Genomic DNA, 26,600 nt, shown 5'->3' on the forward strand with positions numbered 1-26,600 from the left:
GGGGGCCGCCGCCTCCCGTGTCGCCTCCCCGCCCTGTTGTTTGCACGGCGAGAAGCGGGGAGCCCGAGCCAAGCGGCTTCTCACGCGAGCTGCCCCGATCTTTAACCCGGCGATGCCTCCCGCCGCCGCCCGACGTGCGGCTCCGGCCCCCCCCCCCCCCCCCCCGCCGCCGCCGCCCCCCGGGCCGCCCGGCCGCGCCGTCGGGGCCGCGGCGCTCCCTCCGCGGCGGCACCGGAGACCCCCGCGGGAGGAGGGTGCCCCTTCCCCCGGGGACAAGCTCGCAGCCCCCCGCCCCGGGCCGGGGGCGGCAGCCCGGGGGGCGCAGAGGCTGCGGACGGCGCTGTCCGTGTCCCCCCCCCCCCGCCGCGGGCTGCCCGGCGCCGGCCCTGCCCGCGCCCCTCGCGAGGTATCGGGGGGGGGGGGTCGGTCCAGGTTAATCATTTGGGAGTTTGGCCGCACGTCGGCTTTGATTAGGCTTCGGACACGTGACGGGAGGCTCCTGGGCCAATCAGGGCGAGAGGCGATGCATATAAAGCAGGCACGGAGGGCCGGCGGGGTACCTGCGGCAGGATCGGGCCCCTGCGCTCCCCTGGCTGCCTGGAGGGACGGCGGCTCTGCTCGCCCGAGAGGTGAGTACCGGTCCCGGGGACTGTCCCCCAGCTCCGGGACAGAGCCCTCCGCCTGGAGGGTGGGGAGGGGTCCAGGAGCTCTTCCTTGACAGCTTTCCCAGGGGACCCCCACAGGCTGGAAACCCGTGGGATGCCCTCTTTGGCGGTGGCCCCATAGTTTGCCAGACAGCTCACAGCATCCTTCCCTGAGCTGCCGGTTTCTGGAAGAGCCGGGGCCCCTGGAGGCTTACACTGGCGGATCCTTGCCCCAGGACCCTCTGCCCAGGGCTCACTGCCCCAGGCAGCTTGGCTCTGCAGACGTGGGCTAGGAGGGGGGTCCCGGCTCCAAGCTGGGCTGCCCCGTGGGGCTGGCTCTCCCTGCTCGAGCAGGGCTGAAATGCCCCTTCCCTAACTGAAACAGGGACCCTGGCAGCCCCATAGCGCTCCTTGCTACCAAAGGACCTGCTGCATTTGAAGCCAAGGTGATCCCATGGGACCCGGGTGCCCTGAGTCCCGGAGGGGAGCAGCACAGTGGGCTCTAGTGCCTTCAAACCAGGGGAAGGTGGGATGTCAGACCCAATCTTTTTCTACCTGTGGCTCAGGGTTTACCTGAGGGATTTCTGCCAGAGCTGGGAGCAGCGTGCCCCCCACCTACCAACCCCAAAGGGCAGTGCAGGGTCCTGCTCTTCCCTCTCCAGAAATGCGTTGACACATCAGAGCTGTTTAGACATCCCTGAACTGAACCCACTGGCTCTGGGGACATGCATTGGGAAAAGGTCTTTGCTCTTTCCAGCCCTTTTGGTTACCAGTGATGGAGCATTAGAGACCAGTGTCCCACTACAGCACTTGCTAGCTTTCTTGGTCATCTATCTTTTGTAAGAGTTGTGATAATCTAAACAAAACCCCTGCTTGCTTTGTTTAATTTGCTGGTAAGCGATGGCTCAGTGCAAGCAACCAGATGACTCAAACCAGGACAATTCAACTCTTCTATAGTCTCTTGAAAAGACTTTAGAGCAGGAAAGAGAATTTCTCTACTTAAAAGAGCACGTTTCTTATCCCTGGCATGCAGAGAAAAAGCCATATGACCTATTCCTTTCGCTCTTGGCTGCACTGCTTTTATTGTCCGCAAGTGCAAGCTGCACTAGTGCCTTTAGGAAGATACTTAAATCTGGCAGGCCAATCAGGAGAGGGTGACAAGGGAATATTGCTTCATCTTCTAATGACTTTTTGGTGAAGACAAATGCGAGACTGTTTTGATTTGGACATAAGTATCCTCTGCTCACGACGTAGGGGAATATTTCTCAGTGCTGAAGTATGCAGAGGTGCTGAAGCGCAGAAAAGCAATGCAGCAACTACAGATTGCCTGTGCGGTCCCTACTAAATAAGTGTCTCAAAACTGCAGATGCTTCCTAGACCTTCCTCCTCCAAAATATGTGTGTGGGTTTTTTTCTTTTTTGTTTTTTTTGATATTAAGGTTTCTAAACGCCAGTGGCAACGAAGGCTGCAATGTCGCTGGGGGGAAGCCAAGGCATTATCTCGGCCACCGAGATCCTCATTGTGGCTGCTGTCTTCTGCCTGGTCTTCCTGCTCATCCAGTCCTTCAGGCAGCACGTCCCCAAGGGGCTGAAGAGACCCCCAGGACCAAGAGGCTACCCCATCCTCGGCAACGTGCTGGAGCTGAGGAAGGACCCGCACCTGGCCCTGACCAAGCTGAGCCAGAAGTATGGGGACGTGATGGAGATCAGGATCGGCAGCCGGCCCGTGCTGGTGCTGAGCGGGCTCGACACCATCAAGCAAGCCCTGGTGAAGCAAGGAGAAGACTTCATGGGGCGCCCTGATCTCCACAGCTTCCAATACATTTCAAATGGCCAGAGCCTTACCTTCAGCCCAGACTCAGGGGAGGTGTGGAAAGCCCGCAGAAAGCTGGCCCAGAACGCCCTGAAGACCTTCTCCATCGCCCCCAGCCTGACCTCCTCTTCCACCTGCCTCCTGGAGGAGCACGTCTCCAAGGAGGCCGACTACCTGGTCACCAAGTTCCTGCAGGTGATGGAAGAGGAGAAGAGCTTTGACCCTTACCGGTACCTGGTGATCTCTGTGGCCAACGTCATCTGTGCCATGTGCTTTGGCAGGCGTTACGACCACAACGACCAAGAGCTGCTCAGCTTGGTAAACCTCAACAATGAGTTTGGAGAGGTTGCTGCTGCTGGCAACCCTACTGACTTCATCCCTGTGCTCCAGTATCTTCCCAGCCGTGCCATGAAAGCTTTTAAGGACCTCAACAGGCGATTCAGCTCTTTCGTGCAAAAAATCGTCCAGCAGCATTACACTAGCTTTGATAGGGTAAGAATTTGGAGATTGCTCTGGGCAACCTTTGCTTTGCTCCTCACTCTGTTGTTGCCTTTATCTTTCATAGCTTGGTTCCTTAAGACCATTGCAACAAGTCAGAGAGCATAAGTGAAGTTTTTACTCCACTTTTTGCCTAATGAAATGGAGCTTCTCTCGAAGAAGCTCAAAAAATCAAATCCAGTGCTGCTGTTTGCTGGAAGTGGCAAAGTGTTTGGAGATACTGATTTTCCTGTAGCTGGCACCGCTTTCTCTAACTCTTTTCAAAATGGCTCTCTTAATATATTACTGGCTCTTAGTCACCCAGAGTAATACAGCCTTGCTTACCTGGCAGGCCAAACAGCTGCTGCCTCTGTCACTGCCCCATCTGATCCTGCCTCTGTGGGCAGAGGTGCCTGCAAGTGTCACGGCTGCTGTCTGTCTGGCCCAGAAAGGGGGGAAGAGGATATTCCCGTGTCCACCCCCCTCACAGGGTGCACAGGAAAGCTCACGGGAGCTTGTGGGTCTGTAGCTGATCACCATCAGGAGCCCTGCATTGGCTGGGAGGAGAGGTTTTCCTCCAGCCCTTGATTTCTCTGGTCTAGCTGACTACTCTGGCTGTTCCCTCAGGAGCACATCCGGGACATCACGGACTCGCTGATCGAGCACTGCCAGGAGACTAAGGCAGGGGAGAACACCGGTGTCCCGCTCTCCAGCAAGCAGATCATCAATATTGTCAACGACCTCTTTGGGGCAGGTGAGAACGCATCTGTTGTTAAAGCCATGCTGCTGTCCCCGTCCCAGCTGCCCTCCTGATGTGGCAGCTGAAGAGCTGTAATCCGCTACTGCAGGCAGCCAAACACTTTCAGGTCCTTCAACAGCCTTATGGCCAGAAAGGCCTCAAAAGTCCTGAGACAAGCTTTGGAGAGAGCTGCTGTTTAGCCCTGGCAGTTGAGCTGAGGGTCACGGCAGAGGGTGGAGAGGGGAGCCGAAGCCGTCCAGGTGCACCTCTCACAGTGCTCGGTAGCCGGGGCTGAAGCTGGGCTCACAAATGCTCTTCTGACGGGTGACCAGAGCAGATGGCTTTCCAGAGATAGCTGATGGGGGAACAGCTCCAAGGCAAATATTAGCTGTGTGTCACTGGCCAAAAAATCTAGAATGGGATCTGTAAATGATGGGATCTGTAAATGTCCTCTGGCCTGTCTTCTCTAGGTAATTAAATGCCTTTCTTCTATGTCCATACAGGTTTTGACACTGTTACAACTGCCCTGTCCTGGAGTCTCATGTACCTTGCCTTGTACCCTGACATCCAGAAGAGGATCCAGGAAGAAATAGGTGAGTTCATGAGTCCGTTTCCTCCAGGGCTGAAATGTCTCTGCCAAAGGCTGATTCCAACCAGCTTCTTCCTCTCAACCACCCGCAGATCACACCATCGGCCAGGAGAGGCGACCGAGGCTGTCTGACCGAGGCACGCTGCCGCGCACAGAAGCCTTTATCCTGGAGATGTTCAGGCACTCTTCCTTCCTGCCCTTCACTATCCCGCACTGGTAAGCACTGTAACGACTGACGCGTTAACTTGTTTTTTGGAGCGGTTTTCTGGGAGGTGCTGTTTATGCTGATAATAGCCTGGGAATTGATCCCTGTTATTGTTGTAGACTACTTCCGTGAAGGCTGTGGGGAGATATTCTGATGCAAATCCTAAATTCCTTGGGTTAAACCTCCCCATGGCTTTGACAGTCACCGTCAGCGCAACTACTGAGTTGCATCGGTGCCTGCGGCTGCTTTCACTGCCCAATTTGAGGCCAGCAGCTGCCCTGCTTGTTGCTCACCTGGGGCTGAATCTCTTAGTATGAGGGCAATTTCGCTTCAGACCCTTCACTAGTGGTAGGACAGTGGGTCGTGACTAAATCACCTGGTTTCATATTTCCACCTGCCTTGGGAGAAACCATGTCATGATTCATTCAGCTTCGTGAAACTGGAATCTTTCCACTTGAGGAAAAGCATTAACCAAGAGTACTTATAATCTCCCAATTCAAATACAATTAAGGCAGGGTATTTCCTAGCGAGTCCTAAGAATAAATATAGGGTATTGAAAACAAAATACTTCTCTAGAACCTGCCTGCCTTTGTTTCACCCTAAAACTGCAGGTTTCCTCTCAATTTATCCTCCTGCACCCCTATTTCTTTCAGTACAACAAAAGACACCGTTTTGAATGGCTACTACATCCCAAAGGACTGCTGTGTATTTATCAACCAGTGGCAAGTGAATCATGATGAGTAAGTACGCCAAATCTCCCATTCTCATTCAGAGCGCAGTAGGTCTGCTTGGCATTGAGATCGCTCAGATCGGTCCTTTACAGCAACACGTCTAAAGCTGAACAGGTCATGAGAACAGGGATGAACAGGTCAGACCGAAAGCAGTGGGGATTTGATGCAGATGCCAGGGTGAGCTCTCCTGCGCGTGGAGGTGCTCTGGACTGCACAGACTGATTCAGTCGCCAGCTCAGCGACTCCCCGGCAGCCAGGGCTTTACTGACTTTTTGCACAGCAGCTTGGAGGCGTCCTCAGCGCGTTGGATTGACCCCGTGTGCGCGGTGGCTGTTTTCGAAGGGCTGGCAGCTTTGGCTGCTGAATAGTCAGGAATCGGTACATCTTCCTGCCAAGCTGACAGCTCTGTGTTCAGCAGAAACTGTCTGGTTCCCTCTTTCAGGCAGAAAAATGCCCTGTCAGAAGGGACTGCTGACGTGACCATCACTAACAGGGTCAATTCTCTTCTTGCATTAAGGACTCAATAGACTTGCGTCACCCTTTCTGATAATCAGCTTCTGTGAATGCAAAGGGCTCTGGAGCCCAAAGCCCTGTCTTACCTGTCCGCTGCACTACAGCAGAGGCGGCCTTGGAGGGAGTAAGTGACTGATGGCTGAAACAGGAGGTTGTTCCCCCACCAGTTATTTTAGCTGAGAAGCTCGAGACTCGGCCTCTGTGCAGCTGAGCTATTCTGATACAAAGAAGTATTCCTGCCGCTTCTGCACATGCCAGTGCACATTGCCCTCCTTTGCAGGGGGAACATGCTGTGTGGCAGAGGGAATTCCCTCTGTCTGCGAGCAGCAATCCTGCAGGCACCAGAACTGCAACTGGACAGATCATGAAGTTTTGCTAGAAAGGTTCAAGACGATAAACGGTCAGGTCTGAATCCTTCCTTTTTAGAAGGTGCTGGCAGGTTTCTGTGGTCTCCTTTCAGCTGAAACTGCAGGGCCTCTAGATATTGCATGCTAAACTAAATTCACCCCTGGTATCTGCATAGGCAAACACAATCTGAGTTTGAAATAGTCTGTTTCAATAGACTGAGCTGATAGGGGCTGACATGCAACTGGCATTTTAGATCACTGATAAAGGCCACCACCGAGTGCCAGAGTTTTTGGACAGCGAAATGAGAAAAGATTGCAATGCTTTTCTCTGCAAGGATTTGTTCTCCTGCTGTCCCTATTGTGGAGGGGGGAAACGGCTTTCTCAGTCACCTCTCCTTTTTGCTCCAGGAAGCTTTGGAAGGATCCTTCAACCTTCAACCCAGAGCGGTTCCTCAGCGCTGCCGGGACTAAAATAGACCGGAACGAGGCTGACAAAGTGATGACTTTTGGCCTGGGGAAGAGGCGATGCATCGGGGAGTCCATTGGCCGGTTGGAGGTCTTCCTTTTCCTGGCGACCTTGCTTCAGCAGCTGGAGTTCAGCCTCTGCGCCGGGGAGGAGGTGGACATCACTCCTCAGTACGGCCTGACAATGAAGTACAAGAAGTGCAAGCACTTCCAGATTAAGAAGCGCTTCCCGGTGAAGAGCTCTCCATAAGCTGCGGAGCCCTGGGAGGAAGTACCACTTTGCGAAATAAAGCCAGCCTTTTGAGCCAGACACTGGGACTGCTTTAGCTAACGCTCTCTAGAAGGAGCTGCTCCCCAGCCAGCACAGCCGGTCACTGGGCCGCCTCACTGGGGGCTCGTTCATCTCTCATGTAAATGCGAGCGAGCGCACAGGGACGGATAAAGACGGCCTTGTTGGGCTCAGTGCGCCTCGAGGAACGTGCTTGCTCCTCGCATCCCTGTTAGCCTGGAGGAGAGCAGAGCAGAGATTCGTCGGGCCGATTTCTCAGAACGTCTTTGCAACTTGCTTGCGAGAGGGCATGTCACACCTCCTTGTGAAGGGCCCTCTGGCATGTAAGGGCAGCACAGGCTTCTGCCCAGGTGAGCGGCAGCTGGGGCGTTGCTGGCTGGCTAAACCCACCCCTTGCCCATGAAGTATCTCAAGCGTAGCCATTTGGAGTGCACGGTCATACAGCTAAATGTCGTAAATATAAATTCATGAAATGCACCAACCCTTAGTGACAGTCTGACTACTAGCAAATATATATATATATATATATATATGTTATACACACACACATACATCTAGCTGTTCACAAATCTGAGATGTTATTAACTCAACTCTCAACAATAAGCCTCCTGGAAAAAAATCAAAAGAATGAGGAAAAAGGGACAAAAACCAACAAGGGAGACAGTAAAATGCTTCTTGCTTTTGGACTATGCATTGTTGCTATTTTAACTCCTCTTTTACTTATTTGCAAAAAAAAAAAAAGATTTATATATTCAGACTAATACAAAGAGTAGGGCTTTAAAGACGGCAGGAGCTACTCTGCCCTGCTTTTCAATCTGCTCAGCTCGTGTGAGGACAAATTATAACGGCAAATGGAACAGCAGTTCCTGCCCGTTTGTGCCTTTTTTTTTTTTTTCCCTGCGATCTGTATGGGATGCATCTGTATGCCGAAATGTTATCTGCATTGCACAATGTTTCTAACCAATAAATACTAACGGGCAAGTTTCTTGCTTGGTTCTTGCTGGTCTTATTCTCCTGGGGAAAGATCTGGGGGGGGGGGGGGGAAATGTTCACACCTCTTGTCTTTTCCATCCTCAAGTCTGACTTAGATACCCTCGTACCTAGATTTTTCCATTCTGGGAATTAACTGGCCGTCCGCAGATGGCAGGCGCTGTCGCCCCCGTTTCCCACGGGGGCTTTGCTGTGGGGTCCGACCCTCTCTCTGCGCCTAGAGGAGAGAGTTGCGCTAGACCTCAGCTGACCGCCGCGGCAGCCAGCAGGTAACGCCGGGCGCCTGCTCCAATTCCGGCTTTCGCTAAAAACCGGGACTAGCCCCAGGGCGATGGTCTGGTCCCCCTGGGAAAAACTGAGTCAGGTAGCTTAAAAATTGCCTTTCACGCGGCAGCATCTCTGCTTTAGTTAGTAGGTTTGAGACTGAGCTTTGCCGGGGCGGGAAGCAGCGGGCTGAGGGACGCTTCTGGCTGGCGCTTCCCCCTCTCCGCGGACTATGGTTTCCGAGGCTTTGCATCAACTTCCCTTCCGAAACAGGCAGATCACTTGAGCGACTGGGCACAGAGCGGGCGCTGCGCCTCGACGGTGGCGAGAGCGGGGCGGAGACGGGGCGAGGCGGCGGCGGGGGGGGCGCCCATGGGTGACGGAGGCAGGACGTGAGGCGTGACACGGTGGCGCAGGCGTGACCGGGGCCGCGCGCCCACCGTGGCGGCGGAGAGGTGGCAGCAGCGAAAGGCCGTGACGGAGGCCGCGCCACCGCAGCGGTGGAGGTGCGACGGGCCGGACGGGGTGTGGCGGAGGGCGCGTGCCGGCAGTGATGCGGGGTGGCGGAGGCGGTGGGGGACGCGCGAGGGCGGCGAGGCAGGGGCGGCGGAGGCGTGAGCGAGGCCGCCGCCGCCCGCTCGCCCGCCCGCCCGCGCCTGCCGGTGCTCGGCGCTGCACGGCCGCCGCCGCCGCGCATGCGCGCAGAGCGCAGCCCCCTCGCCTCCCCCCGCGACGGCGGGAGCGCGCTGCAGTACTGCGCATGCGTCGCGCCTGTGCTCCGCCGCGCCTCTCTATGGTCGCCCGTCGGCGGCTTGAGCGACGCTTCGAGGCCCGGCGCGGGGCAGGAAGTGACGGCAGACGTCGGGCGTCGGCGAGGCGGAAGGGCGGTGGGTGAGGCGGGGAGCGAGCGGCGGCGGCGGCGCAGGTGAGGCGGTGGCGCCCCGCTCCCTCCGCTGCCGCGGGCAGGGCTGGCGGGGCCGGGAGCGCGGGCCGGGCCTCGCCGGGGCCCCCGGTGCGGGGCTCGGCGGCGCCGGCGCTCCCGGGCGGCGCGGCCGTAAGGCGGAGCCGTCCGCGGCCTGCCGGGGGCGGCGGGGGGCAGGCCCCGGCCTCCGCAGGGCTTCCCCTCCCCGGCGTCCAGGCCTCAGCCGGCCTCCCCTTCCCGGCGTGGGAAGCGATCCCGCGGCAGCTCTTCCCGCGGGTGCAGAGAGGATAGGCCTGGTGGCCCCTGCCTTCCCCCACGAGCTGCTCCCCCTTCTTCCCCTGCTCCCCTGCTAGGTACAGAGGGGGCACAGGCTTGGCAGCTCCTTTTTTTCTAGCGCAGGTGTGCTTGGTGTGCGGGGGCGCCGATTCTTCGTGCGCTCAGTCACTTCCGAAGCGTCTTTGCTTTCCCCAGCGCGCTACACATATGTTTGAGTAGACCATGAGGCTGTTGACTTCCCTTCAAAACTTGCAAAAGCGTCAAAGGTGTCTCTAGTTTACATTTGAAATTAGAGGTGTGTAAGAACATATATCTGTGCCGGTGGTAGCAGCAAATCTTAGAATATAATTTTGGCAGGAAGTCTGACTTTCCAGGTGTATGTAAACAAACGTGTTTGCATGTGTCTCGTGTGGCTAAGTAATCGTTCACTGCCTGTGTAGTTCTTTCGCTTTTCTAAATGGTTTGCATATAAAGTAGCTACAGAGTGAGATCCTTTTGAGATTAGGAGTTTCACTGATTTGGTTTATGTCTGCCCCCAAACATACCCTCTTTCTGAAAAGAGACTATCTTAATTTTTTAAAAATTATCCCTTTAAAGTGCTGATGTATGTTGAACTTTTTCCTTGTTTCCCAAACAAGATATAAAAAGCAGGAAAGAGAATGAAATATGCATTTTAACACAGATACTCTGAAATGCATTATCTGTGTTTTAGAAGTTTTTTTTTAAATCAGCCGTCAACTTGGAACCCAGACGTGTTGTTGTGGGTCAATATAAAGACACAAAAACAGGAAAGAGGAGGCCATTGCTAAAGAGCTCATGATCTTAGAGACCAAATCTAGCGTTTGTTTCTCTTTCGAGCAGCCCCTGGTTTTAGTCTTTCAAAAAAGGGGGAAGGAGGATGGGAAGTGAGTTTGTTCTAGTAACATCCATGTATGGTAGCTATTTCCAGTCTCTTTTGCATCTTTTTCCAAGAAGCTCTGGACATGAAGAGCTTCCAGAGAATTAAAATGATTTCTACAGAAAGGTGTTTTATGTATTGATGTTAATCTGTTCCCCCCCCCCACCCCACTCTTATCTTGAGCTCTGTATTGTGTTACCTTATTTATTTATTTATTTCTCCAACTTGTGTTTCTGCTGATGAATTCCAGCCTGTAGCCTTGCTCTTCTGAGAAAAGCAGCAAGTTGTTTCTGGATTATCTCCTCCTCTTTCTGTCTTTCTGCTCTTTACAGCATGTCCCACAAACTGAGCAAGTTATCATCAGTTCAGGAAGGAGATTAAGAAATTCAGAGTTGAGGCAGGGAAATGACAGTAAAAGTAGTGAATGATCTTCTGTTACAGCTATGAAGTCAAAGTGGATTTTTTCTTCTGATCGAGTGTTCTCCTTCTCACTGTTGATTACAGCATAAAAGACATTTTATATATATATGTGTGTGTGTGTGTATGTATGTATGTGTGTGTGTGTGTATGTATATACACCCAGACACAGAGTAGTCATTTTCCTCTATGAGCTTTTCAGCTTTTTCATGCTACTGTGATGCTAGCGAGAGCCTGTCACTTTCCTATGTGCCTTGTTTGGAGGAAGTAATATCAGATCAAAAGATGTGCTTAGCTGCTTCAGTGTGTGTTGATTGAAATACAGTTTCAGTCAGGCATCAAAACTGCAAGAGATTTATAGGTCTGAATATCTAACTACACAGTGTGTGGTGGTGTGGTTTTCTTTTTTTTCCTCCCTATATACTTGCAAGACTAAATGCAATTACTGGAAAACAATGCTATTTATTTATTTATTTCAGTAGTACCAATACTATCTGGAGATCATGGAGACTCTTGTCATGGACTGAAGAGGCTCCCCCCCCTCCCTCCCCCAAGTATCTTTCTATTCTCTTAAAAGTGTTGATTTTAAGCTGTGTTTGCAGACATCGGTCTTCTCGCTGCCAAGTCCTCACAAATGCAATTCTTCTCCAGTATTCAAAGGCCAAAACTTTAAAATGGGAGGGGAAGATAAAATTAACCGTTTGAAGCTTCTGGGAGAATGCATGCAGACAGATCTAAATACTTGATCTGGTACTTAAGCAAATGATATTGCTGTTAGAAGTTTTTAGTCTTGAAATCAGTTACAAAATTATTTCCTCCAATTTTTTTAAAAAAATACAACGTTATAGGAAACTCGCCAGGGTGATACAAGCATTAGCTATCGTTTGTATTGCAACAGAGCTATGGGTGTTGCAAACAAATGTATAAGCAAAGTGCTGTCCAGGGATTTACACATTTGTTGTGAGTGTTGGTAGCTGTATAGATGTTATTTCCACCTCACAAACAAGAGAGAAGCTGACCGAGCTGGAGCCTGGGTGGGAGCCAGCGTTTGGGGCCGGGAGGGCGCAGTTGATGCTGATTCAGGTTGTCAGTTTCTGCATCTTTTACAGCCAGGCCTGTGTCTCTTCACTTTACAGCAATTGTGTGCCAGAAATATGGCTACAGACTGGCTTGGAAGCATTGTGTCAATTAATTGTGGAGAAAGCTTGGGAGTCTACCAAGGACGGGTGTCTGCTGTGGATCAGGTCAGCCAGACCATTTCTCTGACACGGCCCTTCCATAATGGGGTCAAGTGCCTCGTGCCAGAAGTCACCTTCAGGTTAGTGTCTTTTTTCTGTTTTCCAGACAAGGCCTTTTTTTTTTTTTTTCCTTTTTTGTTTCTTTTTCTTTCTACTCACCCTAGAACTGGGCTCTTTGCCTTAAATTTTATTACTACTAATGAGCGTCTTTGGATGAAGAGTGCCTCTAATGTTTTCATGAATTTGTATGCAGAAGACTGTTATTTTCTGGCTCTGTGCTCACAGTGTTAGAACTGGTATAGCTCACAGCTGGAGGATGTTTGTGGCTGAAGCTATGTGTATGTATGTATCATGTAGGTGTACATGTTCTCTGTTGAGTTTTCATATGGTTGAGAGAATTGGCATATTCTCTTAAAGGTTCTTCCTCAGAATATGTAATGTACGTTTTCAAAACGTGTTAGAAGAGAAGGCAGATCAGTTAAAGTTATTGGCCCAAATGCAATTACATTTGATTAAATGCAATCATTAAGTCCATCTCGTGTCTTCTACCACACTCTCGTCTCCTTGTAGGCAGCGTTTCTGTCTACTAAAAACTATTGCCGTTGGTTGGGTAATCTTGCTGTGTAAGGCTGGCTGCTAATTGGTGTAGAAAACTATTGGAAAGGTTTGGAGCTAAGAAGCTGAATTCAATGTAGCAGTACTGTAGTAGTTCTGAGTTCCCTCCCACCAGCTCCTGGTGACATCGTGTTTGAAAGAAAAATAAGAGATTAGTCACAGGATATTTTCCTGTTACCTGTGCAATTTGCTTGCTACAGTGAGACTTAACGATACTGTATTTTTAAATAAGGTTAAATACAGATTTACGATACTGTATTTTTAAATAAGGTTAAATACAGATTTCAGAATATCACCTTTTCCTCGAACTAGGATTTTGAAGAGATTTTTGAATGGGAGAGGAAGAAGGCCATATTATTCCAGGAAACGTGTGGAAGTCTGTGTCAAGTCCTTGCTACTTCTCATGCTGTTAATTTTATACCCTAGCTGAACCAATGCTTATCAGGTCTAAAATAGAAGACCATAACTTCCAATTTATTTCTTGCAGTCTGTGCAAATGAAGGTGTTCGTGATCACTTCTTTGTTTCATTTTGGTTTGTAACCAGTACTACTTTAGTTTCCCCTTCTGAGGAAATTGGAAGCGCCATCCCTGGCTGAGCATGAATTGCACCAATTTAAGAATTGCTTTCTGTAGAAATGGATTACAAGAAGCTGTAGCCTGAAGGCTGAGATTAATTATATTATCTGGAAACTGCTATATTAAGGCAGATTTCTGCAAAGATCTGTGCGAGTTGTTCACATCTGCTTCACTGATTCCTGTTTCAGCTGGGAACAGTACCCAGAACAAAAACAGGGTGCAGTAAAGAAATACTTGAGTCCTTATTCTGAAGATTCAAATCACTTCAGTTGAATATTTTGTCTGTGGGATGTGTCCTGTAAGTCTGTGTATCAAATCCATTTTTTTTTTCTTGTTTCTGTTGATATTGGCATCAGAAAAAATATTGTAGAATATTGCGTGTGTTCCTCTAGGGTGGGTTGGTTTGTTTGTTTTAATAAAAGTAGCCTGAACGCTGAATTCCAGAATGTCTGGTTCTCTTTTCCTGTTTTTAGGGCAGGTGACATTACTGAGCTAAAAATTCTGGAGATCCCAGGGCCGGGGGACAATAGACAATGTGGGGATCTGCAGCAGACGGAAATGGACATCCCTGGTGTTGGATGCCAAGTGGGTCCCAGTCAGAATGGCACTGGAAAAGTGTTAAAGAAGCCCATCTCCAGCAGTGCCCCACAGAATATTCCAAGGAGAACAGACATGAAGAGTCAGGATGTTATCATCTCTCCACAGCAGCAGTGCTCCAAGAGTTACATGGATCGGCATGTGGAAACACTGACTCAGTCCAAAGGCTTCCGTCGTAGACACAATTCATGTAAGTATATGTGCTGTCCTGCAACTTTCCTTTTCCCATACCTGAGTTACTACTGCAATGTCCACTCTTCTTCAGCAAGAACATTTCGCACAGTGCTTTGTTTGTTTGCTTTTGTACTTTTATTGCCCTCTAAAGGTCTGGAGAAGAGAAATCGAATGGTGGCGATAAAGACATCAAAAGCTGTTCCACAAAGTAGTATAAGTATAGGTCTTGCAACTGCCTTGCACTTATCTTAAGTTCTTTTATGATTTGATGATGGTGTAATCTCATCTGCGATTCGGTATGAATGTTCACACGGTTTCAGTAACGTTTGCAGGACTGAGTTTGTAAAGAAGTATATGTACTTGCACAGAATAACCTTAGAGGTGTGAAATGTTCTTACGGGCTAAGGTCAGGTGATGGGGGTTGTTTGACTTCATCTGCTGTTTCCATATTTTATTTTATTTTATTTTTTGTAAAACAAGTTCTGTTTCTCTAGGCTTCCATATATATTACAAGAAGGTCTTCAGGGTATACTAGACACAGAGTTGCTTCGTTGATCTCTTTTTTGCCATCGTACTGATGCAGACTGTAAATTCTAGCTCCTTTTCTTCTGTGGGTCGATCTTAAAGTTATACCTAGAGTTCCTTGGAGGCAAATTCCCTCTACTTTTCCTTCCTTTTGCTTCAGAGTGGAATACCTTTCCTAGCTAGGCAAAGCCTGGAAAAGATTGTTCCAGAGAAGTTAGTCCTATTTGAAGGAATAACTGGAGAGTAGATAATGGTGAAAACAAACTCATGTGCTGCCTTTGCCCTCTTCTGAGCCCATGTGGAGGAACAACTGAAAGCAGGCGAATCTAGTGGGAGGCCAGATCCCTTTTTAGCATGGCACTTAATCATGTGCTTGCTTTTTAACGGAGTTTCCTTGGCTTCTCCAGGGTATTCCAGGTGGGGGCCTGAGGTGGTGTGTGAGCGTTTTACACAGTGTGGTCCTGGAACTAACCCAAGTAACAGGCGGAGGAAGTTGTAGCGGACTTCTGTGATGTCGCTGTTTGCTCATAAAGGCTGGTGGCATTGAGGTGCCGCAGACCAACTGTTGCAGACTTACTGCTGAGACGCCTGCTCAGAATAACCTTCAGAATTGCGTAGGTGAGAAGAGGCTGCGTTTATGGTTTTACTCGTTAGGTTCAGGGTGATTTTTTGTTTTTAATGTAACGTTGGTTGTGTTGTGAGGATTCAGACCTTGCCAAACCTGTTTTGAAATACTTCAACGTTGTGAAAGGAAATTATTCTCTCTGAACTTTAAAATGCTGCAAAGTGTTCTGTGTGATTCTTGTGACCGTGGTAGAACTTTGAGAGCGATGGTCACAGAAGCTCTTTCAGAAGACAGAAGTAAGGTGTTCCTGTGTACTTCCAAAATGGCTTGGGATACAAACTCCAAATTCATTTTCCTGTTGCTAGTATTGCTGAGAAATAACAGTTTTTATTTTCGGGGTATGTTAACTTTCTTAGTGCATGTAGAGCAATATTAATGAAGAACCACACCCTCCCCACTCTCCCCACTGACATCCTAGTCTGTTCCTACCCTCTTCTGACACTGCTGGCATAAACTTGGGTTGGATGAGAACGCTAGGGGTGGATGCTATAGGAATTTGGGAAATGACTGGGGAAAAGATGTGTATGAACGTAGGGTGGAGAGGAGCAGCAAAGACATTGAAGGAAGTGGTTGGAGGTAGGAAGGAGAGGCTGCTGTGTGGGCTGGTGTTTGGGAGAGACATAGATGATGTTTGAGAGCTTTTAGGAAGATGGTATGTTGCACTGGTAGAGCCGAAGGGCCTGGAGGCTGTGGGTGGCTGCTGAGACAAATTATGTGGTGGAGCATGAGCTGGAGTTTACTAAAATTGTACCATATGTTATTGATGTATAAATACTCCTTTTGCCCGTCCCTATTTCAGTGTTCTGGAGAACAGCTCTGCTTGAAAAGGCAAAGAACAGTCACACAGTTGTTTTCTTTATTGCAGTGTTTCTGTAAGGATTGTGCTTGGTGCCTATTTACATAAAAGCAAGTAATTCTTTAACAACATTTTTGTTAAAGCAAGGTAATGTTCAAAGTTATTTTAATTAGTGGAGCAGAGCTCTTCCCCTTCCCACCCCAGGTGTTGTTCTGCTTCACCAGCATCAAATGTTGGAAGTTGTAGAACTGAGTGGTGCCAGTTAGAATGCTTTCCTCAGTCCTAATGTCTCTCCTGATTGAAAATTGCCCAGTGGCCGGACTCCGTTTCTTCTCTAAAAGGAACTAGAAATAAATTGCAAAATTGTAAAGCTTTTTTTCTGCTTAAAGCTTATAGAACCATAACCTGTGACAACATCACCCTACAAGTAATTACAAATGTTATTTACTCTCCTGTGTGTTGTTAAAAGTACAAATCCTCATATTCTAATGAGGATGACGTGAAGGTATAAGCAGCATAATGTCCAAGTCAAGCATCCGTTATTTTCTGTTCATAAAATCTTCAACCAGCTCTCATGCTGTGCCAGAACTGGGTATGGTTTTTTCCCCTCCTCAAAGGCCCCCAGACTATGCCACTTTCCAGTTTTTCATCATGCAGTCTTTGAAGCATCAGTATATATCCAGCATATTTCCATAACTTTTTCCCCTTCTATTTGTGTTTAAGAAAAGGGGGTGTGGGGAAGCAAGGTGTGCAGGGCCAATTAAACAGGGAGCACAAAGGCTATATTTATATGGAGAAGTTCCTGGACCTCTAGAAGTCTTTTATTTAATTTTTTTTTCTCCTACAGCTGTATTAATTTTCTGAAACAGTTATGACTTTTTTGGTGTCTGTTAATTTAATCTGAGCTAACAAGGTTTATTACTAGATTTTTATTTTTAAGGGACAATGTGTTTCATATGCAGATTTTTTTTGTTTGTTTGTTTAATGACTGTCAGTGGTGGGAGGAGGAAGGCCAGAACAACGTGGGGGGACGCACATGTTTCTCAGTGACCTAACCGTCTTCGAGCCAGCCTGTGAGTGTTTTAGCTCTGCCTGGGACCAGACACTTTTTGCATTGTAGTACTTGCAATAGAGTGAGAGCTGTGCTTTCCTTTTTAAAGTTGTTTTTGGTTACCTAACTCTTCCTTAATTACAGCTAGCTGTTTGAGCATACTTTTTTATATCTTTTCGTAAAAACTTTTTCAAACTTCTCCAGTTCATCTACCTCAATGTCTAAAATAACCCCTGCTTTGCTTTATTCTTGCTGGATGTAATGTGTTGTGAGGGCTACCTCACTTAATGCCGTTTTGTCAGCTTCTGGTAGGTCTGGAGCGAGCAGCAAGAGCTTCAAACCACTTTAGTCGACAAGGAGGCTGCATCATTTTTACACAAGCACAGCAGCGGTCAGATGTGCTTTTACAGATTTTTGTTTAGAACAAGTTGTGCAAGTACAAGTGCTAGGTGCATGTTATGCTTAGCCTGGATTCCTTTTTAGGGCAAATGCGACAAAAAAATTGAACTCTCACCCTCTAAAATACACATATTTGGAGAGGAGGTCAAATGATGCATGAATTTCAGTAGTGGGACAGAAGAGGTCCTGGCTCTGAGAAGGTGCTGGGTATAGGAGTCAAGGGAAGAATGGGCTACGATGTCTTCTAGAACTTAAGTTACATCGTGCCTGGGTTTAATACAGCTAGAAGCTGACCTTTCGATGCCCTTTAGCGTGCTAAGTCTGGGACAAAGTTCCCACTTTACAGTACTTGTGTAACAGAAATCAATAAACAACAAATAGCAATGCAGATTACACAACAATGGCTTCTGTGCTGTGCTGGCACAGGCCTCGCTCATGCCAGGGCTGGCCGTAAAAGCTCGCTCCCACTGGGATCTCGCAGGAAGGTGGCCAGCTCACTAGAGACTTCACATTTGCTCATGTACTATGCGTGAAAGGGTTGGTTTATATATTTAAAAAAAAAACACACAAAAAACCCCGGGAAGTATTGTTTATCTTTTGAGGAGGTACTTTCTGTGCAGCGTCAAGCTGCCAATTTGATGTGGAGCCATGTGCTATTCTCTTCCAGCTTCTCGCATACACATGGAGCAGAGGCTATGAAAGTTGCACTCCGAAAGGAGCTGGATTTGAGGAGCTGGCTTTCTGTAGCTGCTCGGCAGATGGATGAATAAGGCTGTTGGAAGCATGCACAGCTAATAGCAACTTTCAGGAAATGGCCTGGGCTGGTGTCACACTAGTGCCCTGGAGGACAGTGGCTGCTTTTCCTGTTAGCCTGCCCTCTTTTTAGGCCTCCCCCTGCCCTGAACTGTGTCAGCTGCTGCCCTTCTTGCCTGCCTAGATGGATACGCTTGAAGAGGAGTACCAAATAGCTTGGGCATTTGTATGAGGCCTCTGCGTGTTCTGTGCAACTTCTGTTACTGGGTTGTAACAGCCTGTAAAAAGAGAGCCAGTTGTGAGGGTCAGCAGTATTTCAGAGCTGGCATCCGTTGGTATGGATTAACGAACTGCCCACTACAATGCTGGCATGTCTCGTTTTGATGGGACGTGGTCTTGGCTCCCATTCATTGTGTCTGCAGGGGAGCCGGCAGAGCTTTCCAGCCATTGTTCTCCCAGCTTTTCTAGTGCAGCTTTTTATTCTGTCAGCATTTACGCTCTGTTCACATCAGCTGCTTCTGTCCCATGGATCCAGTGCATGGAGATGCTTCTACCCCCACGCTTTGTTTTTCAGGGCAACCGAAGGGTAGAGCGGAGCTGTTTGCAGAAGAATCTGGCAATGAGTGTAAAAACTCTTGTTGGGTAACAGGAACAGACTGAGTTGCTGTGACACTTGACACTCGCACAAAAAACAGACTTGTTTTGCCGCTGCATTCAGCGTAGGCTTTATCTTATTGATCTGAACTTTGAGAGGCCTTCGGATATTGCTTTGACCTCATCTGGAGTTGGTGAAACGTACCGAGAACTCGGCCCGTTGTGTTGATCTAGGCCAGTTTTCGTTGCTTGTGCCACTGTTAGCAGCAGTATTGGATGCGATTCCCTAGCTTGGAGTGGCGGTTGCCAGTTCCGCAGCAAGACGGGGACCCCTTTGGAGTGGTTGATGCATCAGCTTTGGTTTGGGAATCCGTCATCTAGGGCAGAGAATGGAAGTTAGGTGTTAGTGAAAAGCTTTCCCTTTCTCACAAAACTGTGCATGTAAATGGCTGGTCTCCGCTTTCCTCTATGTGTGCTGGAATTCTTGCCAGAAATCCTTGTCTTCTCTCTCTCCAAAATTGTTTTTGGTCACCAGCAACTCCCGAGTCGGCTGTCTGTCCTTCCATGGCTCCTTGCCTAAGGCGGTGTGTTACAGTAATCTGTTCTCACCCAGTTGTATATAAAACTCCTTGAAGTCTCCAGCACCTTGAAAATCGCTGTGCTTGAAGTCGAGCTACTAGCTGCAGTTAGGAACTTCAGAGTATTATAAACAGAGGAGTGCGTGAGCAAGATGGTTGCAGCTTGTTGACACTGTCCATGCCGCACGGTGTTATTGGTTTCAGTTGCTCCAGTTAAGTGCAATATAAATATTTAATGCTGACTGTTGTATTGATGTTACTGTTTTGAAGAGACAGATGGCTTTGTGCTGTGGCCAGTGGATTTTCATGGTTAGAATAAATCCAGTAGGCAGGTTAATTGTGTTGCTGCAAGGCACTTAGATTATTAGCTATCTAATTTTTTAGATGCCTTTTAAAATACTGTTTCATTTACTGTAACAGGGCTGTAGCTAAAACAGCGTAATGTAGTGGAAAGGAATGGTGGTGTAGAGAAAGCTAGTGTCTGTCGTTAGGCTGGGTGAGACAGCTGGGCAAAGTAGATGCTCTCAGTCCCTTCATTGCTTGTTTGGGACACCGGGGCAAAACAGCTCTTAGACTGTTGCCATCTTATAAAACAAAACAAAAAAAAAAGAAGAAAAACAATTTGTGTGCGTGTATAAACTTTGTTCCCCCAAAGCAAGCAAAGTCTTGACGGTTTAGGGTCTCGCCTGCCACTTTTTAAGATGCAGGATACCGGCCTCTTGACTTCTTGCGCTTCTTGTTGTTGGAATCACGACCGATGGCCTGACCGGAGCTGGCGCAGTATTGAAGGGGAGTGTTCATAGTGTTCACGTCTATTTTGTTTAACTCGAATAACGTTATATGTGTTCTGGAGAAAATGCTGCTGACCATCTCAAAGAGCACCCTTGGTGTGGGGGTGGCGAGAGCTTTCAGACTAAGCACCAAGGCAGTTCTCTAGAAAAAAACAAGTTACAAACTGTCTTTAAAATGGGGAAGCTTAAGCAAGAGGGAAAAAAAATTGAGGCAGTGCTTTTGTAGTTGAGAATGAAACCAAATGCATACCGCCCAGCAAGTCATATTTCAGTGTGTTTAGTGTTTAATGGACCAATCCACTTCTTTTTGGTCCTAACCTTAGATTTTTGTCAGAACGAGCTTCAGATAAGTTCAAAGGATATTAGATCTGGGTCCGTGCGTTTTAAATGCCTTGAAAAAGATGTGCTGTACCATCCCTTGATGTGCCCCCCCCCCCCCCCCCCCGAAAACACACTTCCTTGCAGTATTTTCATTTCAGGCACTTATAACATGAAGTGTACTATTCAAAAAAATAATACAAAGAAGCTTCTTTCATATTTCACTGTGGTTTTGGAGAGGGACTTCTTTCTTTTTGGCAGGGTTGATCCAAAAAGTGAGAAGCAGGTGGTGGTAGCATTGCAGGATTAATAGATGGTGATATAGCCTAGCATTCAGTCATGCTCTTTTTCACAGAGCTAACCTGTTTAGCAAGAACATCTGTTTCTTTGGTCATCAGCTCTGACTGGTTTTGTTAGGTTCTTTTAAAGTTTTGAACATGCTAGACGAGCTTCCTGTGCGTTGCCATTTCAAGTCAGTCACTCAAATCTTGTCGGATAAAACTTGTTATTCTCGAGCTTTTTTTAGGCAGGCGATTTAGACGCCGACAAATGTGGAAGCAGGGTATAACAAGCAGATTAATATTATCTGGACTTGAGTTTGTATAGGTCAACGAGAGTAATAACGTAACAAATAAGCACCTAGTAGGATATAGTGACCTCAGAACTGCATATGATTTTGTATCGCTCCTGTTAATCTCCAGACATAGGCTGGGAACGGGGAGACTTCTGTGGAACTTGCTGCAGAGAAATCAGGCTTTTGCAATTATTGGTTGGAAAGAAGTCTCCTTAGTCTTAAATATGGAAGACAATAAGTAGAATAATGCAATACAAGTAACGAAAAGGACTTTATATTGCTGTAAAACAGATGCAGATATTGATAGCAAATGAGAGAAAAAGGAAATACTTTATATTTGAGGTTTTGAAGTTTTCCCTTAGAGATCATTAAGAGGTGGCTAGTCTGTCATGGAGGAAAACTCTTATTTTAGCCTCTGAAATTTAGGGAGATTCCAAAGAAGGTCTTGGGGCATAAGCCTGTGTGAACACGAGCTTAGTACAGGAGGAACACTGTCCTAGACCAACGCTCACTTATTATCTTATCACTAATGTAACACTATCTTAAATTAAGGCAAGGAAAAATATTTATTTTGCTGCTGTGGTCAAGCTTGTTTTTCTAACCTTGCTAATGGAAAGTCCCTGAAATTCTCTCTCTCCTGATGCTTCCTGTTCTATCTTCTGTTAGCTTATCTTAGCATGAGTAATGTCAAAGATGAGGTCTACAATATCTTTGGGAAGCAAGTATCCCTTGAGTAAGAAGAGTCCAGACTTGAGCTCTCCTCTCTTACAAAGTTTTGCGAAGAAATTGTTTGAGCAAATGTGTTATAAATGGAAAAAGCCACATTTTAAAATCATCTTTATTTACATTTAGGGTCGTCCAGTAGCCGTCATCCAAACCAGGTGACTCCAAAGAAAAGCGGCCTGAAAAACGGGCAGATGAAGAGCAAAGATGATGAGTGCTTTGGGGATGACATTGACGAAATCCCAGACACGGATTTTGATTTTGAAGGGAACCTGGCCCTTTTTGACAAGGCAGCTGTGTTTGAAGAGATTGAAACTTATGAGAGGAGGAGTGGCACTCGTTCCCGTGGTACCCCAAATGAAAAACCAGCTCGTTATCGGCACGATGAGAACATCTTGGAATCGGAGCCTATAGTCTACAGAAGGATTGTTGTACCCCAGAACGCTAACAAAGAATTCTGCACCGGTATGCCAGATCCCTTACTGATAAGGATGCAATGTCAGCAACTTTTCTGAGCACGTATGTTGGATGGTTTTCCCCAAAGGAGGGGGGGGGGGGTTTGTGCGTCTCAGCTGCATGTGGTACAAGCAAGGGCATTCATTTATGAGAGATTGGATCTGTGCCTTGTATCTACGTGCAACTCTGCAGTATTTTAGAGATCAAAAATATTTAGATGGGGCAGCAAGGTAAGTTTTTCTTGCGGTAGGAAACAAAACTGTAAGTTGGATAAAAACGGAAACTGAACATGAACCGTTTGAATCCTTGTATTGATTTCAGTAGCGTGACGAACCTGCCTGACGTCAATCACTGGCTCTTGAGGATTCTGGTACATCAGAGCAAGTCATGTCATGATTTGTGCTCTCTTGTTAAGAGGCGGGAGAGCTTCTGATGTTGCTTCGATAGTGTTTATGTATTTCTGTGTGCTTTTAAAGAATTTTACCTGTCATTGGTATAAAACAAAACAATTTTGGCCCTTGTGATCCATAATTCTAAAAATCCATGTATAAATGTCTTCTTATTCCCCTCCCACCCCTGTTTCAGACTTGCTCTCCTCTGTTGCTGTGTGACAGATCCAGAACCCCAGAGAGCTGAATGAACGCAACGTTAACTTGGGCTTAAAGAATGTATTCGGAGAGCAAGTTGGATCTGCCCCTCCTTTGCTTTACTTTAGTCTTAATAGTAAATAAAAGGAAAGAAACTTTCAGGCGGGTGTTTGAGGTGAAGTATTCATCAAGTGTTTCATGAGGGGAAGCTAGCGTAGGCCCTGGATGCTAGCTGCTGTGCAAACGTTCTCTTGCAATTCTGATTTCTGGTCCTGTCTGCCGCTAGGTAGGCTGTCGGACTGAGGGGAAGGTAGCACGATGGGTCAGTGAGCTGTCTGGCTGCAGGGAGGCAGCGGTCTAAATATCTAAATCTGGAGAATACTCAGCTGTCTAATCCATGCCTCTGGGGCAACGGTAGTAGTTGTTCCTTATTACATGTTCACTAGTACTTTTTGGCTTCTTTTTAAAGAGCGAGTAATGGTGCTTTCACCAAGAGCCGGTTCTGTAAGGCAAGGGAGGGATTTTGCTAGTAGGAGGCTTTATTACATGTTAACACACACACTTGCACAGTGCTATATATACCTTATGGCTATACTTAGCTACAAATTCCCTGTAACCTTAGCATAGTTCTGGTGTCTTTTCTGCATGCTTTTTAGCACTTGCAAAATGTAGGAGTAAAGGAACTTTGGCATTTCAGGAACATTACTTTTCCACGTGAGAATAAAATCAAATTTCAAATCTCTTTGTGGAAAAGATGGAGAGGCACCAAAATGACTAATATCCTGGTGGTCTGGCTGCTCACTGACGATGTGGTCGAGTCCTTGATCTGTTTCTTCTTTCTCTGCCCAGAAATTCCATCTGGGATGTGAAACACTCTGCTGAAGGCAGCTTATACATTCATAATGACTTGCTGCTTTTCAGTTTAAAAAAAGTCAATTTTGTAATGGTTCCACTATACAGCAATTAGTTTAATCTTCTGCTTGTCGTCCATCTTCCTATTGATCAGGTCTGTTCTTGAATGAGCTAAAAACATAGCGTGTCATATCAAAACTCTGTCTAGAGCTCAGTATCGTGTTTCCAGCCATCAGCAGCTGACTCATAGAGGCAAGTAAAAGGACAAGGTAAACGTGGAGCGAGCGCACTCTGTCTGTGGCAATTTTAAGGCTTCCTGAAGCAGAAGTAATAGTTTAGTATTAATAGCTTTTGATTAATTTATTTTCTTCCATTAATTTGACCTATTGCTTCTTAAACCTATGCAGGCTTTCACTATTTCTACAGTGTCCTGTGGCAAGAAGCTGCAGAGACTGACTGCGTGCTCTGTGAATAAGTACTTCTTCCTGTTTTGTTTTGTTTTTTAATTTGCTACTTGTCAATTCATCTTCCAGCTGGCTTGTTTGAGAGGAGACAGGGGCCTCTGTGGATGTCTAGTCTGAAACAAAAGCAAACCTATTGTTAGCTGCCAATTTGAAAAGTGTGGCTAATACGATATTCTAGGTAGTACAGTTCTTGGGAGGAAAATTCTGTCATGCAGTAGCTAGCAAGCATCAGTAAGTAAATTCAGGAGATGCAAACGAAATCATGTTTGCTAAAACTTGATCGTTCTTTACTCTGGAAAATCTCGGCTCCCTGTTAACAGTATGCCGGAGCCGACCAGTGAAAGGACTGCTCTTTTCTTGTTTTGTTCTTGGCAAGCCTGTACGGGGAGGGTGGGAGATGGTTCTTCTCTGTAGTTGCAGGGTCTCTCTAGCCTCATTAGTTCCTGCTTGGTGATTAGTCTCCCATATGGAATTCTGGATTTGTTTGGAAGAAAAGCTGTTGTGTTACACAATGGGCAGGGTATGGACATCTACAATTCCCTGTCGCCTGTGCTGAGCAGGGCACGTTCGCAGTCCTGGGAATGATAATAGAAGTGTCCCACTGCTGTGTATATCTAGGTTTTTTTCCCACAGAGGGTGACTTCCTTTGTGTCAGTGGAGGAAGTTTACTTTTGCTTAGGAAAGGCAAATGGCTATCTAGCAAAAGCTCTTGTAAACAGTCGTAATTTGACTGCTGTTTCTGGCATTCAGTCTAGCTCTTTTCATAGCAAGTCAGCACTCAAAAGGACAGAAGTATATTCGGTGCTCTTGGTCTGCCGAGATTAACTGAGAGTGCCGATGGCCCTGAAAGCCGTTATTTTGGATATTTGGATATCTGTGATAGGATTTCTCTTTCAGCTTCTGAATTCTCTCTAGGGCGTTGTATCTGGCCTCCTAAGGGGAGCGCTACTTGCAGAAAGCACTTTCTAGAAGAAATAAGTACTTCATAATTCTTCTCCCTAGGTCTATCTTGAAGATGGCTGTCTTAAGAGCTCTGAGCGATACAGTAATTATTCTGTCTGCTCTAACGAGAACACGAACAAAATGGTCCTGGTGATTGACAGTGAGCTAATACCCAGCTCTTGTCATTGTGGGAGAGGAAAAGGTCTGTGAGTCCTCAGGGGAGATATATATAAAATATGTATGTATATTTAAATGCTGTGCTTCTTTGAGGTAGGAAGTTACTAGAATTGTGCAAATAGTGGCAAAATCAGCACACTGGTGATGCCGGTTCTCTGAAAGACTGATCTTGCAGGGCTTCTAGTCTGTATTTTTATTACTTGCTGAAGTAAGCTGATCTAGGTAGGATGTATGCAAGGCTTGATAAATGGCTCTTAGAAAAACATCCTCATGGACTGAAGTAATTTTATGAGGCCAGGCCATCAAGTATGTATACTGGCATATGTTTTACAAGAAGTAGAACAGTAAGTCAGTAGATCTTTTGAAGCCTTTGGTTCAAATTCAGCAATTGAGGTTGGATAAAAGTGACTTGTGTTCATATTTCTTTGAATCTCTTTGTAGTCGTGCTTTCCCACTCTGAAAAAGCTTAACGTGATTATCCTGTATCTCCAAAGGCTTGCAGTTTAACTAGTTTTCCTCAGCAAACAAGAACTTTTTTGGAAAGGAGGCTACAAACAGCTTTCTTTGGCTACTGCTCTTTTGCGATACTTTGTGCACTGAATAATCCCTGAAATGTTACGGGCTGCTCAGTCCTTTCTCTCTGTTGTACCGTCTTCGGGTACAACAAACAAGCGATGTGTTTTCCTTTGTTGCTTTAGTCCTTTGTGTGTCCTATAAATGACTGAGAGACCAGAAATGGTCAAACAGTAGTCTGAGCAAGAAGTTGGCTTTCCTTGCTACTTCTGGCTTTCCTTGCAGGAAGAACAGCATCTTTTTCCTCAAGAAACTCCTCAAGAATGGGCAAGAGAAGGGCTAACGTGGATTCCTGGTTCGGTGCAACTCAAACTTCACTAGTGCATTTACAGCTAAACAGCTGTTCCCAAAATGCAGAATGTTTTGGGATTTGTTCAAACATAGGTCTGCTGAATTGACTTTAGAAGTTATACTGGGATAGAGGTAAGGGGGAGTAAGTGTGATAGGGGCAAGGTGGGGCAGGATGTCTGATACGTGACCTGGAGGTGAAGGGAAAGTATTACAGTAGAGAAGGAGAATAAAGCTGAGGATCTCTTCCAGACAAAAATGAAGCCCTGGTGCCAATAGTGCTTATCATGGTTTTGGTCATGACTGACTTGACTCTGTCCCTGGAGCTTCACGTGTGGATTACTCCCAAATATATAGTTAGTCTTTGCTCCTTTGGGCTGGCTGCTGTTGATCTGTCTCTATTTCCCGTTACGTGATGCTTGAAAAGGAAAATGCAAGTGTTTAACCAAAATCTCCCTCCCTGATCCTTTATCCTTTTTATGAGGTGTGAGCTGTCGTCTTCTACTTCCAGAGCTGTCCAGCTAGAGAACTGATGTGTGTGGTGGCATGGATCTGACTCTGTTCCTTCTTTTGACTATCAACATTGAAACTATTTGCATTTAAATAACAATGTTTTGTGATCAGGTCTTTTAGCAGTAGCCTCAAAGCAAGTGTTTTGCATATATGTTAGAGGCTTAGAGAAGTTTGCTGTAGATTGGAATATCTCAGCTCATCGGCAGCAGCTCTGTGTAATCTCAAGCATATCAGGCTGTCCA

At 47.1% G+C, this 26,600-nt stretch overlaps 2 protein-coding genes across 4 annotated transcripts in view; both read left to right on the forward strand.

Annotated features, from left to right (window-relative positions):
• The first annotated feature begins 491 nt into the window (after positions 1-491).
• Positions 492-7,796, forward strand: CYP1A1 (cytochrome P450 family 1 subfamily A member 1). Its single transcript, XM_068957839.1, has 7 exons — positions 492-629; positions 2,083-2,948; positions 3,561-3,687; positions 4,176-4,265; positions 4,354-4,477; positions 5,120-5,206; positions 6,466-7,796. The coding sequence occupies exons 2-7, from the start codon at positions 2,115-2,117 to the stop codon at positions 6,770-6,772; spliced, it is 1,569 nt and encodes a 522-aa protein (XP_068813940.1). The 5' UTR covers positions 492-629; positions 2,083-2,114; the 3' UTR covers positions 6,773-7,796.
• A 639-nt stretch (positions 7,797-8,435) lies between these two features.
• EDC3 (enhancer of mRNA decapping 3) overlaps positions 8,436-26,600 on the forward strand; it is a 32,100-nt gene continuing 13,935 nt past the window's right edge. Inside the window, exons 1-4 of one of the 3 annotated variants that reach the window (XM_068957842.1) lie at positions 8,436-8,571; positions 11,715-11,896; positions 13,482-13,795; positions 21,636-21,971. In XM_068957842.1, the coding sequence (XP_068813943.1) occupies positions 11,733-11,896; positions 13,482-13,795; positions 21,636-21,971 (814 nt within the window). In that variant the 5' untranslated portion in view covers positions 8,436-8,571; positions 11,715-11,732. Of the gene's footprint in view, positions 8,572-8,832; positions 8,991-9,391; positions 9,559-11,714; positions 11,897-13,481; positions 13,796-21,635; positions 21,972-26,600 lie in introns of those variants that run through there. The other 2 variants (XM_068957841.1, XM_068957843.1) reach the window with 2 other exon arrangements.

The sequence above is a fragment of the Struthio camelus genome, chromosome 12, assembly GCF_040807025.1.
Source record: "Struthio camelus isolate bStrCam1 chromosome 12, bStrCam1.hap1, whole genome shotgun sequence".
Taxonomy (NCBI): Eukaryota; Metazoa; Chordata; class Aves; order Struthioniformes; family Struthionidae; genus Struthio; species Struthio camelus.